At 42.1% G+C, this 15432-nt stretch overlaps 1 protein-coding gene across 3 annotated transcripts in view; it reads right to left on the minus strand.

Annotated features, from left to right (window-relative positions):
* The window catches only part of timm50 (translocase of inner mitochondrial membrane 50 homolog (S. cerevisiae)), a 149160-nt gene that overhangs the window by 68923 nt on the left and 64805 nt on the right, over positions 1 to 15432 (minus strand). For 2 of the 3 annotated variants that reach the window (XM_069909403.1, XM_069909402.1), the window contains exon 3: positions 12318 to 12446. The exons of the other annotated variant lie outside the window; for it this stretch is intronic. In XM_069909403.1, coding sequence (XP_069765504.1) covers positions 12318 to 12446 — 129 coding nt within the window. The remainder of the gene's footprint in view (positions 1 to 12317; positions 12447 to 15432) is intronic. 3 annotated transcript variants of the gene reach the window in all.

The following is a 15432-nucleotide window of genomic DNA, read 5'->3' on the forward strand; positions in this document are numbered from 1 at the left end:
TCCAGTTGCAGGTGGGGGTACAGAGGCCCAGAGTTTATAGCTTTTGAGCAGCACTGAGAGAATGATGGTGTTGAAGGCCGAGCTGTAGTCCATGAAGAGCAGCCCTAAGTATGATTTTGAGGTGATCCAGAGCCGAGTGGAGAGCCAGTGCAGCGATTGTGATGAAAGGCATGCAGTAGGTCCAGATCTTTACTTCGATCCGTGTTAATTCTGGTCATGACCAGCCTCTCAAAGCATTTCATCACAGTAGAAGTTAGTGCTACTGGGCTGTAATTGTTGAGCTCCTTGGGTACCAAGATCATTGATGCCCTTCTGAAGCAGGTGGGAACCTCTGACTGCTGCAGAGAGAGGTTGAAAATGTCCGTGAACACTCTGGCTAGTTGGTCGGTGAAGATTTTCAGTCCCCTACCAGGTACACCATCAGGGGGTGACGGCTGACAAACCAAAGCTGGCTGTACTACTGTACCTGCAGGTCATACATGATCATCAACCCTTCAACTGTTCTAAAGGCAACAGCGAGTAATTCATGGATTCTGGTCAATTCAATATTATCATAACTCATCCTAATACTTTATCTAAGTAACCATGTAAACTGCCTCCTCAGGCAAGATACTACAAAAAGCAATGAATGGAAAGAAAGCAAACAAGATGAATATAAACCATTTTGGATTCCCATATATCCTCGATGCTCTTATCCCAGACCCTAATTCAGTCGGTTTGAAACCCAATCAACCCATAACCTAGTTTAAAATTCAGGATTCAGGAATGATCAAGGTCCTTGATCCAGTCCTTATTGAGGGGGTCAGCAGTGGAGAGAACCAAGAACTTTAAATTCCTGAATGTCTACATCTCCGAGGATCTGTCCTGGAGCCTCCATGTTAATACAGCACTGAAGAAGGTTCGCCAGCGGCTAGACTTGGTGAGGAGATTCCGTTCGTCACTGAAGACCATAGTAGACTTCTACGGGTGTTCCGTGGAGAGCAATCTGGCTGGTTGCATCACTGTCTGGTAGAGAGGCGCCAACACTCGGGACAAGAATAAACTCCAGAGAGTTGTTAACTCAGCTTGCAACAACATGGGCACCAGTTCACATTCCATTGAGGACATCTACAAGAGGCAGTGTCTTAAGAAAGCAGCCTCTATCCTCAAAGATCCTCATGCCCAGGCCATGCCCTCTTCACTCTGCTATCATCTGGGAAAAATTTACAGGAGACTGAAGATGAACATTCAGCGCTATAAGGACAGCTTCTTCCCTGCTGCCTCAGATTCCGGATTGAACAATGAACGACGGACAATGCCTTACTTTGTCTTTTTCTTGCTCTATTTTTATTTATTTTTTAGGGTGGTGTATAGAAATGTTTGCACTGTTACGCTGCCGTAAAACAACACATTTCATGACATGTTCATAGCAATAAATTCAGATTTGGAATCATCTTAGATTTAGGAACACAACAGTGAAATTTAGATTAATTCAAGAAATCGTTCAAGCACAAACTTGTACAAAATAAGCTGTTATATGTAAGAGAATAGAATTGCACGATTGCGATTAAGACATTTTGCTGCTGAGGAGATGCTGATAATGGAAACTTGCAAGAAGGTGGGGGGTCAGGGAAGTACCACTTCACAATGGTGTGATGGATGGAGAAGTGTCTCAAGTATTTGATGTGTAAAGATCAACCCCAGGGCAGTACCATCAGAATTTAAATTTATTGTCGCTAACATGTCACAAAATTCATCGTTTTACAGCGGCGTCACAGGGCAAATATTTACATAAACCACATTTCAAAATAAATAAAAATAGTGCAAGAAAAAGACAAAGTGAGGTAGTGTCTGGGGTTCACTTGACTTCAGGCCCCTGTACCTTTTTCCCAATGGTAGCAAAGTGTAGAGAGCAGGGCCTGGGTGGTGGGGGTCTTTGAGGATAGATGGAATTAAGACTGGTGCCCATGATGTCACAAGCCGAGCTAACAACCCTCTTGAGTTTTTCTGCCCTGAATGCTAGCTCAAGTTTTTGAGAATGGTGACCTAACAAATCTCCTCACGAGCCTTCTTCGTCACTGCGTCAACATGGAGGCTCAAGGACAGATCCTCAGAGATGTCGGCACCCAGGAATTTGAAGTTCTTGACCCTTCGATGAGGACTGGGGTTAGTTTCTCCTGATTTCCTCCCAAAGTCCACAATCATCTCTTTGGTTTTGTTAACGCTGAGGGCAAGTTTGCTACTGTGACACCACTCAACTAGCTCCTTCCTAAAAGCTTCCTCATTGCCATCTGTGATTCTGCCGACAACCGCGGGGTCATCAGCAAATTTGTAGCTAGCGTACGAATTGTGCCTGGCCACTCCGTCATGAGTGGAGCAGAGGGCTAAGCACGCATCCTCGAGGTGCGCCTGTGTTGATCATCAGTGAGGAGGAGAGGTTGTTTCCAATTCATGCCGACTGTGTCTATAAGCAACAGGATTAGAAGCTAAAGCGAGGAAGGAGGGAACAGACAGGTTCTCAAGACATCTTTGCTCATGATCAACCTGTGGCCATTGCTGGAGAATCCATTTTCTTGAGAGCTAGGTGAAAAAAGAACACATTAATAAAGCATGCACGCTTACACTAGATAATGGGAGAAGCTGTGATGAGAACAAATCTCCAAAGAAAAAGTACCAATCTTACTTCAGAGATTTAAATTTCTAAAACAAACCAATGGGTCTCAAAAGAACCATGGCAAGAGTTAATTTTCATGGTCTCACAAACACAAAGCTTTTGATACAATGCAAGACATTCTTTATTAGATCAACAAATGCAGGTTCAAAGTAGAGGGATGTGTTCAAGTTACTTCGTCAGGAGTGTGCTCTTCAACTATTCATTTGTAATGTGTTAGGATGAGACTGAAGAAGCAAGGGGTTTCCCAGGGAGACTCAAAACATGAAGATTCCCACACAGTAACTTACACTGCAACTAAACTCTAAATTGCATCACTTTCAAAGGGACCTCTGCAAATCATTAAGAAAGGGATCCTTACGCATGGATGTTAAAAGAGACTGGTCAGTGCTCAAATCAGGCGCAAGTACAAAAGGGAGGGTGGGGGGATAGAGCAGAAGACAAAGAGGAAGCAAGCTCATGATTTATTGAACTAAATTACATCAAATAATTCCACTCAAATGTGCTGGGCAAGGCAAATAATTCTGAATTACTTGCAAGTGTTAAACCTCCAAGTCAAAGAGTCAAGGGACCAGTGCAGATTGATGACATAATAAAAGCAAATTGTCGTTGGTTTTGCATTTATAGTTTCAGCTAGTCAACAGTCACGAACGCACTGAAATAAGGAAAGGATTTTACCGACCAGTTGCATCATTCAAGTGCCGATGAATGCAGAAGGCTGCATAAGGTTGTAAACACGGCCGTCACAGGCTCCAACCTCTCATCCATTCAATGTGAAATGGTGCCTCAAGAAGGCAGCTAACATCATAAAGTGTCCCCATCAGCCCTGGTCACAGCCTCTTCTCGCTGCTCCCTTCAGGAAGGTACGATAGCTCGAAGACCACTGCCTCCAGGTTCAAGAGCAATTTATTTCCCACTGGCATCAGGTTCTTGAATCCCTCCTTACTATACTAACCATAAACTACTCTGACGCCCTTAAAAGCACATCTGCACTATTGTGTAAAGCCACTTTTTTCCCTTGAACTATGGTAACTGTGGGTATTTATTAAAATGCAAGTCACAGACTGATGTAAATTGAAAATCTTTCAACTAAGGAAAATGTAGATGGGTAAGGGAAGGGCAGGCAGATAGGAGAATTGCCTGGAGTTGATTCTTGGTGGTTGGTTTCCAAATTAATTTATTATGAAGATGTTCCTGCACCACCTTTTAGTAAGAGGCCCTTCTATCATATGAATGGGTTTTTTTCCAGCGAGCAGTGACTTCATTGCTGGTCTTTAGAGGCAGCCCAACATTTTACTCAAACTGCAGGCTATCTCAAATCCCTGCATATCTTGTATTCAGAATATTCATCTGTAATCTTGATAGTTGACATTGGTGAACAAACTGCGACCTCGCACTTCAAATACGATCACAAAAGAGCAATTTCAAAGACACAAGGTATTACGGTTCAGGGAGCGAGGGACGTTTAAGGCTTCTTACTTTTGCACTATTGATTTTTTTTCTTCTGTGTGGCACAGTCAGTGGTTAACATTATTTCTTTATTTATATGCATACATTGAGTCAGTTTTTTTCTCGCACTGCCAAAAAGTGGTACTTCTGCCTCGCCCCTGCAGGGTAAAGTATCTCAGGGCTGTATGTATTGTCATGTGTGTACTCTGACAATAAATCTGAACCTACATCTATAGTCAATATTAAAAGCACAGTATTAATCCTGGTTTACATTTCCGAGACATCATAATTTTAGTGGTGAGGTACGGGTTCTACAATTGGACGTGATTTCTCCACAAAAAGTACAATCATTGGAGATAGAAACATAGAAGATAGGAGCAGGAGTAGGTCATTCGACCCTTCTCCGCCATTCAACGAGATCATGGCTGATCTTTAAAGTTCAGTACCCCGTACCCGCCTTCTCTCCGTAACCTTTAATAAACTGTGCAAGGCACGTGCACTAAGGCTTGACATCAATAGTCAAAAGCAGGGTGTTCTAAATAAAGGTGAGAATATGCCTAAATGTTCTATCATTAAAAAATCCGACAGTAAAATTCATCTCTCCAAAGCCCACACAAGAATTCATGGATGGAAATACATGCTGTGCAGCAGAGAGCTGAACATGTTGAATCATCTCTGAAAATCAGCCAGTGCCATTAGTCTATCCTCCACTAAGTACATCTACAAGAGGTGGTGTCACAAGAAAGCAGCATCTATCATAAGGACCCTCACCACCCAGGCCATGGCCTCTTCACACCTGCTATCATCAGGAAGGAAGTACAAGAGGCTGAAGACGAACACCCAAAATTACAAAAACAGCTTCTTCACCTTTGACATCAGATTTCTGAATGGACAATGAACCACAGACACTACCTCACTTTTTTGGCACTAATTTATTTTTTAAAATTGTGCATTTATTTGGACAGATCCTTGGGATAGGCTGCTCAGTTGTGTTTTTATATGGTTTTTTTTAGTAGATCAGTTGGGTTTTAAATATATACCCTTTGTTAGGAGAATTATTTCTAATATATCAGGTTTTCTCTCTTTGGAATTTATATGATACACGCCTGTAGACTTGGACAGACCATTTTAATTGTGTTATTTCTATTCTCCTTAAGCTGTATATATTATGAAATGCTAATAAAATTATTGAAAAAGAAAAAAAATTGTGCATTTATGAAATAGTAATTTCCCCCCCTGTAATACACAATATTACTGCCGCAAAAACAACACATCTTGTGACATGTTCATAGCAATAAACCTGATTCTAAACACACTGGATCCAGCTCAATGTAGGAACCCTTTCTAACTTGCATGAATGTAAGTTTTCCAATTACGCCTCTGTGTCAGACTGGTGAAGTTTGAACGATTTGGGGGTTATAAGATGGAGACAGAAGCTATGACTGGAGCGACAATTGTACCAGATTCTCATCAGGAAGTTGCTATTAATTTTTACTTGCCTGTTATATTAAAGTTAACTGCTGGCATTATATGATTAATCTTACCGTTATCAGTAAAAAGAATTGAACTTTTTGAGAATTGCCTTCATGCATTCAGAACTAAACTTTTCACTGGAGCTCAGTATATGTGACACACAAATTTGTTTATTGCAGACAAACATCTGAGGTAAATGTTGGTGCTTCGAAATAAACTCTAAATTTGCTGTAAAACAATTGTCAAATGCTCGATTGTACTTCTTCTACAGGTGAAAGTTTACTGACAGGTTTACATCTCAGCCAGCAGATAATGTGTCTCACACATCTCTCTCTTCCTCCCATCTAAAAAAAAAGATCCCCTGCCCCACCGAACTACTACGGTCTTACCTCAACACCATCTAAAATAATAAAGGCCTTCTTCCTCCTCTCGTCCTGGCCAACTGGCCGCTCTGGATCTTTTGATCACCAAGACATCGACTGTCTCACTTCACCACTTCCCTCTCTTATTCCAATCTCACCTCCTCTGAATGCTCTTGCCCTCCACTCTCTTTGCAACAATCCCAACCTGACAATCAAAACTCGCAGACAAGGGTGGTGTTGTGGGTGGTGGTCTGGCGCACTGACCTCTACCTTGCCGAGACCACACAACAGCTCTCAGACTTCTCTTCCTACCTACCCCTTCCACAGGGCCCCACCAAAGCACATCAAGACGTCATCTCCAATGATATCCCCCAACCTTATCACCTCTGGTCACCTCCCTCCCACAGCCTCCCACCTCATTGTTTCCCATCCCCGCACTGCCGGGTTCTACCTATTACGGATACACAAACTCAATTAGATGGGTTGACCATTGTTTCTCCATACTTCTGACCCATCGAACTAGTATCGTCTTATCTTGCTCCATCTAAAAAAATTAAACAAAACCTCTCCTTCTTTGCTAAAATGGCCTCTTTTAACAGAGATTCCATTTGTATTCTCTTTGCTGAAAGTTCAAATTGAGCATTTACTAGTATTGGATAAAGTGTAAAGAACCTCTTTCTGCCCTTGAGTTAAGCACAGAAACAGATTTTTTTGTTTTCTTTTTTTACATAGAACTTGCATAATTTTTCCATTCTGAACTGTCTCTCTATCTTCCGGGAGTTGGTTGTTCACACAGGAACAACCAAAACTCCAAACATCGCGGGTTTAGACAGAATATCTGAAGGGCGGTATTTGCGGTAAAGGGAAATACTACATTTAGAATGTAACATACATGAAATTCTTTTAACTCTTGTCTGCTGTAAGGCAGACAGAGTCGCCACTTTGTCCAGCGCCCCTCAGAAGGAGTGGAAGGAGGCTCAATGTCCTATTCATTAGACGGTTGTTCACGGATCGCCTGCAGTTCAGTTTAGACTGCAGGTGATCCATGAAAATAATTAGGGGTTGAGGAGGTAAAATGTCGGAACGGGAAAGAGTCCCATATTCCTGTTCTGATCTTTTTACAATTGGAAATCATTTCCTGGAACACAGTGGTGTTTAAAAATTATTATAGAAAATAAGACAGGAGAAGGCCATGCAGCCCTTCAATCTGGTTCCATCACTTAATACGATCTTGGTGAATATATGAATTCACAGGAACCACCCCTCTTTGCATTGCTTCTGGTACATAAAATAATTCGTAAATCTCCAAGATTTCTTTCGTCATTCTTCAGCAAACTCAGATTCACGGAGTCTCTCTTCCCATCCACACGCACCGACCGAGTGCACCAGGATGAATTATGTTTCACTTGCCATTTTCCACGCACTCATTGAGTTCATTTAGCATTTACTCGGCTGCTTTCAATACAGTCGCTCCTCATTTAATACAGTTGCACAATTACAAGTCATTGTGTGCATTAGTAATTAGGGTGAAGCTAAGTAACTCCTCTCAATTCACCTTCACAGTTCAGCATGACAGATGAGAAATTACTCAGCATCTCTTGAATTCAGTTGAATTGCCTTCATTATTTCACAGAGGGAATTAAGTTTGCATTGTGTTCACATGAACAGTTACACAGACTATCTAATTGGGTCAATTATGTCAGATAAGTTCTGTGGAACCATTTTTTTCTGGAATGCCTCCCAGCACACAAAACTATTTCCTGCCATTCTGGCCGCAACTCCCGGCACTGGTGAAATCTCTTATCTTTATGACATTTTCTATCGAATCCACTCCTAACCGTGGCACAGTTAGCGAGCCAGCGACTGGGGTCCAAATCCCATGCTCTCTGTAAGGAGTTTGTACCTTCTTCCCATGTCTGCGTGGGTTTCCTCCGGATGGTCCCATTTCCTTCTAACCTTTAAAAACGTACCAGGGGTGGTAGGTCAATTGGGTGGCTGAAAAGGCCTGTAACTGTGCTGCAGGTCGAGTTTAAAGTTTCAAATTTTATGTGATCAGTTTGCTTCACAATGTAAGCAATGAATACGTTGAGACATTTTGGGGAACTCATTAGTGGATAAAAATCCCACATTTCAAAAGAAAATTAAACTTTACTCAAGTTTCACCCAGCTCCCCAAAGCTTTGGACAACAACACATTTATTTTCAGTATTAAAACCAACAGACATAAAATAGGGTCAACTCCATCAGCACGTATAAATACATCTCATCCACAAGCTAGCATCATTTCATTCATTAATGTCCTACTGCAGGGCTGCCTGAGCAGGAAAGCAGTGACTTTGTCTGGACATGTGGGCAATTAACCGAGTAACAGGGCACAGGCAGGAGAGCATGAATTCAAACTTCAGCGTCAATCTCTTCACCTTATGTCCCAAACAGAAGAGAAGTGTGCTGCATGCTAAAAGCCCACATGCCCATTTGCAAAATACAGATGGCATAAGCTGAGCTCAAGATCAAAAGAACAGCTTTCACATCCAAATGTGAACGTGTGCTACATTCACATTCCCCTTGTTTAGCACTAAACAAATGAGGATGAAACAGATGAAAAAAGTCTGTGGTGCAAGACCTCCAAGGGATTTACCTGCATATAAAAAGACCCCATACTTCAAAATCTGAAAGTATAAAAGTGCTGGTGCTATCGATTCTAGGATTTGCACTTAAAGGTGATGAGGAATTCTCCCACCATACATCTCCATCAAAGAGGGCTTTCTTCCATGTCTGAATGCTCATATTTTCTCACAGCAGAAATGACCATTCGTCCCATCTCTCGCAGAGCTGGCTAATAGATTTCATTTAGACATTTTTTTTTAAAACGAGCAAAGTTAGGTGCAAGGGATTAAACAGCCGTGCAATGGAAATTCAAAACATTACGGGTAGCATGGCATAATAGTGTCAGGTCTTTTTCTCTGACAATAGGTAATTAGAACAGTCATCTCTGCCAATTGCCAAAAAAATTCAGGAATCATCTGCAGCAAGGTGTAAAAAATTAATTTTAGTCTCAATTCAGTCACTGGCAACAAACCGCACATCTGCTGCCATAAACCAGTTGTAGCTTACATCATTAAAATTGTTCAATTAGGGTTTCTGCTACTGAATGTGAACAGCTTTAAAATGCTGCCCTGTTCCTTCTGTTGGTACCAACCCTCATCCTCAGAGGCATGTTGTTCCTTTGTGCTGTAAGAACCATGTTCTCTCTTTTTTATTCATCATTTTTCAGGACATGAACATCACTGGCCATGCCATCATTATCTGTTTAATGGTACTTAGCTACCTTTTTGAATCATTGTGTAGTCCATCTGGTGAATGTATTCACAGTATTGATGGGTTGGTTGCTCCAGAATTAAGGTTTCATCGATGATGAAGGAGCACCAACATATTTCTAGATCAGTAGGGTACGGTACTTAGAGGGGGACTGTAGGAAATAGTTTACCAGTGATTTTCTGTCCTCGGGTGTGGTATGGAAGTAAACAAGGTCAATAAATGCAGTGTATTTTAAATATTGTAAACACTGCAACCGGAGGAAATGAAGTACCAAATAAACTGACTGCTTTGCCCGGATAACAAGAAGATTCATGAAATTTGTTGGAAATTTAGACATCCATATCACACAGTAACAGGCCATTTTGGCCCACGGGCCCGTGCCACCCATTTACATCCAATTGACCTACAGCACCTCCCCCCCACCCCCCCTACATTTCTGAAGGGTGGGAGGAAACCGGGGTCCTTAGAGGAAACTCACACAGACACAAGGAATATGTACAAACTCCTTACAGACAGTGCGAGATTCGAACCCAATTTCCAATCGCTGGCACTATAACAGCGTTGCACTAACCACCATGCCACCCCTAAATAGAGTGTATTCCATCACCCTCATGGCATGCCTTGTAGATGGAGAAGGTTGGGGGTGTTGAGAGACGAGTCACTTTCTACAGGATATCCTCTGATCAACTCTGAGTGGCTGGTCCAGCTGAGTTTTTGGATGATGGTGACCAATATGATGCTCATTCTGGGAAATTCTTTGGTGGAGACAGCTATTGAGGGGCAATTTTGTTGCATGAATGTTACTTGGCACTTATCAACTCATCGCTAAATGTTTTCTGAGTCTTGCAGCATGGAGGCACGGGCTGCTTTGTCGGTTGAAAAGTTTATTAGAAATAACATTGTAAATTCATTAACAATGCCTCCAATTTTGAACTCTTGATGCAAGACAAGCCAATGACAAAGAAACTCAAAATATCAGGGATAGGACACTGACCCAAGGAATTCCTGGTGCAATTGACCTGGGGTTTGGAGAGTTGACCCCCAACCATCTTCTTTTCTGCAAGCTATGACTTCACACCAGGGGCTCAGCGGCTGAGGGACCCACACAGGCTGCGAGCGACCTGAGGTTGGGTTACACGCACTGGCTGCGGGCTGCTGGATAGAGGCTCAAGGTATTTAGAGGGAACAAGGTATCAGAGATGGGATTCGAGAGTGTGCCAAGGGCAAGAAGGGCTCCCGAAGGGCCACGGGTGTTGAAGGCTTCCAGACTGTGTCGGGGGTTTGGATCCAGAGCTAATGACTGCAGAGGCTGCGGGAGCGCTGGAGGTGAATCCACGGACACTCAGTGACTCTGAAGGGACTCTCTTTTGCTTCTCTTTCTCTCTTGCTGCAAGGAGCACCAGGCGATATGGTAGGCAGAAGGCAATTTCGTGTAATATTACATGTTCTGTACTATTACATGACAATAAAGGAATCTTGAATCTTTTCCCCTTGATGTCAATCAGGACTTCTTGGTGTCACACACAATCAAATACCACATGGTCACTTTTTCAATGAGACTCTTCTCTTGTTCTATGCTTGAATAAGGACATAATGGAGCCACGTGGTTCTATTAAAGGGAGCAGATTATTGGTGAGTAAAAAAGCTACGAACACCATCGTATCACCTCATCACTTTTCTGGTGATTGAGAATTGACAGACGCCAAAGTGATTAGCCGCCAGGGTTAGATCTGATCAGTTTTCTTTGAAAAGACATACTGATAATTTGGCAATTATCAAGCTGCTTTCACACTTGCGTCCAACTGAATCGGCCATTCCGTGTCCTGGGATAGGAATGGAGGGGGTTTGGCTTTTCACACTTGACCACTCCTAACTGGGACACTGAACGCTTTCACATTTGCGAGGAGCTATCCCTGGGGTTGGACTGCTCTACCTTCTCCCGGTGACATCATGAAGCATCGAGCAATGGTGGACCTGCCCTAAATCCTGATGTATTATGATCTTGTATTTGAACAAAATTAATCATGCCTAATTATAACATAATTAAGCTTTATGTACAGCCCAGTGTGAGCCCTTCAGCCCCTGTTGTTGCTGTGCCAACCTATATAAACCTTAATAAGAGACCGTAGGAAAGTGCTAGAAATAGCAGACTATTTTAACAGGGAAAGTTGGTAGCATTCGTACACAATTTAAACAGTGTGGGAAAGTTGGTAGCGCTATTGCACACAATAGATAAATACCGTGGGAAAAAGCAATGGCAGACCTGTTCTCCCAGAATGCCGTGCAGCAAAGTAAGGGCTATATGCATGGCTGCATGCATGGAGCACTCATCGAGGTTTCTCTGTCGCACGGCATTATGGGAAGTCAGGTCCACCTTCACTTTTCCCCCCACGGTCTTTATAAATTGTGCGCTATAGCGCTACCAACTTTCCCATGCTGTTTAAAAATTGTCCACTATTGCTATTTATTTCCTCTCATTCCTGCTGCAACTTTCCCATGACTAAGTTTATACCTTCATTTTAATTTTTTCTTCCTTCATGTTCCTGCACTCAAGCAAAAATCGGGTCATTTCAATCCCCCATTGCAATTGCCCATTCTATAATTGCCTCATTGCAACGCTGGCATCTGCAGATGCTGGGGATTGTACGAGGCCATCAATCCCCGGCATGAAATGACTTCATCTGATGCCGGGTATTCAGAAGATTTTTCTTTCACACCAAACACTTTAAAGGCCAACTGACCATTAATTCCTGGGACCACTTGCAAGTGTGAAAGGGGCATCAGGTAGATGTCAATACTGTAACGGTAATGGTCTCTTGCCTGAGACATGACTAGTTCTGGAGCCTGTGACTTCAATACCACAACTGGGGACATTTCTGGTTTTTTTTTTTTTTTTTTTACATAGAATACGTCTTTTTTTTCCCATTCTGAAGTGTCTTCCTACCTTCCAGGAGTGGCCATTCACACAGGAATGATCAAAACTCCAAATACCTGTATCACACCGCAAGTTTAGACAGAATGTGTGGTATTTATATCCTATTCATTAGCCTGTTGTTTGCAGATTACCTCAGTTCCTTTAGATTGCAGGCGATCTGTGAAAATGTCCTGGGGTCGCAGAGGTAAAATTTCGTAATGGGAATTCCCGTTACCAGACTGCATTCTGGAAAATTGGGAATAATTTCCCAGACACAGCAGCTATGTAAAAAAAAAGATCATTGTCAGCTCTTTATTGTATCCATTGCTTGCAGTCATTTCTTTATATCTCATGGAGAAAACCAAAAATGACTGTACCCAAATTTCCGAGCTCATCCCTCCTAAGTCACTTGCTGCTGCCAGAACAGAAATGAGATTGAAAATATTATAAACAGCATTCCAACTTTCCCGTTGTGAATAAATGAACTGCATAATGATACCATGCAGACAGTAAATCCCAGGTTGATTTACTCAACCTGAATTGTCAGCCGGCTGAGCAATAGGGGTGTTCCAATTGGTCTGCTTGCCTCGGGCTAAGGGGAAAATTAAAAAAAATCCATCAGCTGGGGCCTCCAATTCCAATCGTCTTCAGCAAAATCCACTCAAAATAGGATTTGTCAGGGGGGCAGAGTGATTAACACGACACCGTTACAGCGCCAGTGACAGGAGTTCAAATCTTGTGGTGTTTTTAAGGAGTTTGTAGTTCTCTCCGTGTCCACACGGGTTTCCTCCAGGCACTCCGGTTTTCTCCCACTGTTGAAAACGTACCGGAGGTTTAGGTCAATTGGCTGTAATAGGGCAGCCCGGGCTCGTGGGCCAAAATTGAAAATTAATTTAAAAACATTTAGGTTTACATAGATGCCAAGTAACAAGTTCCGCATCTGGGTTGCCTGATATTCGTTCCTGTTAAAAGGTTTTAAGATATGAAATTTTAGGATGCAATTTTGCAACAAGTCCATGAGACTACATTTCCCTGCGATAAACCGACTTCTCTGCAAAACTGTACCCCAGCAAGAGTCCACATCTGTGAAACTATACTTTACTGAAAGTTAACACCAATGGATATTCCAGTAAGCCTACATCTGGAGAAGCAGTTACTGAGATTCTACACCTTTGAAAGCAGACTCAACTAATGGTTGACACCTGGAGAAGTATTCACCATTAAGTTTACAGCTGTGAAAGCATGCCCTGGTAACAATTTACACCTATGAAGTGTATCCCAGGTACAATGTACACCTGTGAAAACATATCACTGTGTAATAACTCACAGAGTTAAGTAGTGTTCCAATTAGTGTCTTCACCGGGTCATTCTTTTTTACAGTTTAACATCTATGGTTAAAATGTTTAGGATATCAAATATCAGTTAAGGTATGTTTATTAAGAAATTGCCCAGGATTTTCTATATTTTAGTCAATAAGGAGGCAGGCCCCTTGCACTTCATGTGTCTTCAGTTCTTTCCCCTCCTATCTCCCCTACCTATGCAAATGTTCAGCTAGCTGTAAGCATACAATCCAAGATGCATGACCAGGCTAACCGACTGCACAGCTGAAGACAGAACAAATACGATGAAATCTGCACCCAAATGGCAGCCCATTGTTTATAAATGGAACGTTCACCAAATGAAAATTCTTTCCTTACATCACATCAGCTTGGTTCTTAGCTAAAAACATCTAGGATCATGAATCCTGCAATACTGGTGCTGCATTAAGTATACTGCGCTACCAAAACATCTCCCGTGATAAAGCCCTTTAAGAGGTATGGGCTTGTGGTAATGCTCCACAACAGTTGCAAGAGTTTTGTTTGAACTTCTCTAACTTTCTAACCACAGCAAATAGCCAAGCATTACAAAATTAATTTTATATTTTATTTTCAACGTCTGCATAGAGCCAAATCCAATTATTGGAGTGGAAAAATAAGTTTCTATCTAATCCACAGAGAATGATAAACAGATGTTGAAATCTCGAGCGGAACACAAACTATTGGAGGAACTCAGCAGATCTGATATCATCTGTGGAGGAAAAGAGATGGACAGATTGAGCGAGTCTACATTCAGGCCTTATGTGGGGTCTGGATGTAAAACATGAAGACTTTACAGAAGGATTGAATGGAGTAGGGCAACAAGATTAGTGCAACAGTTGGCGCAACGGTGTTACAGCGCCAGAGATCAGGACCGATGTTCAAATGTGTCTATATGGGTTTTCCCGGGGGCTCTAGTTTCCTCTCACCATTCAAAACGTACCAGGGTTTGCAGGTCAATTGACTGGGTGGGATGGCCTCGTGGGCCTAAACAGCCTGTTATCGTGCTGTATGTATGTCTAAATTTTAAATTAAAACATTTAAACTCTTTCTTTCCATAATAACAAGTAATAATGTTTCACTAAAAAGGCAGTTTAACTGGATGCTTATATAATATGTAAAAAAAAATAGATTTAATTTTGGAAGGGTAATTGGGAATGAGGTGTGTGGGAGTATTAGAAATTAGCAATTGATCAAACCATTTCCAGAAACAGTCAAGTTTAAAGCAAAGGTTTTCTTCCAAACAAAGTTCCTTTCCTTAAAATTTAAGAACACACCCTCAGAAGGTATTCACCTACTCGGCACCTTACTTTTGTCACATTATCACCTTTATCTTTGCTAATCTTAACTGAGTGTTGCCTCATTGGCACCTAGACACCCTGTTTTGCATTATGCGCTGCTTTTCCTCCCAAGCTTATCATGGTCCAAAAAAGCTACTGAAATCTTGTCCTTCAGAACATCCTGTCTAGTTCCTACTTTACTTATCTTGATGTCAAGAAAACAAAACTCCTAAATATCCTGCTCTAACCTCAGACTCCACTCAGAAGTAAATTATAAAATTCTGTAGGCGCCATGGTTGAAGTGAAAAAACACAAAATGCTGGAGAAACTCAGCAGGTCAAACAGTGTCCTTTATGTAGCAAAGGTGAAGATACAGAACCGAAGTTACGGGCTTGAGGCCTTCGTCAAAGTATGAGAAAATCCCGGCGAGTGTCCGAATTAAAGAGTGGGGGGGACAAAGGCAAGAGATGATAGGTGGAGAAAGGGGGGAGGAGACAGCAGCAATGGGGGGGGGGGGGGGGGGGGGGGGGGGGAGAAAGGATGGAGTAGAGGAACTGCACAAACAGGAAAAGGGGAAGGAGAAAGAAAAGGCAAGCAGGTTTAGTGGAAAATAGTAAAGTCGATGTTAATGC

Source organism: Narcine bancroftii, chromosome 13 (genome assembly GCF_036971445.1).
Source record: "Narcine bancroftii isolate sNarBan1 chromosome 13, sNarBan1.hap1, whole genome shotgun sequence".
NCBI lineage: Eukaryota > Metazoa > Chordata > Chondrichthyes > Torpediniformes > Narcinidae > Narcine > Narcine bancroftii.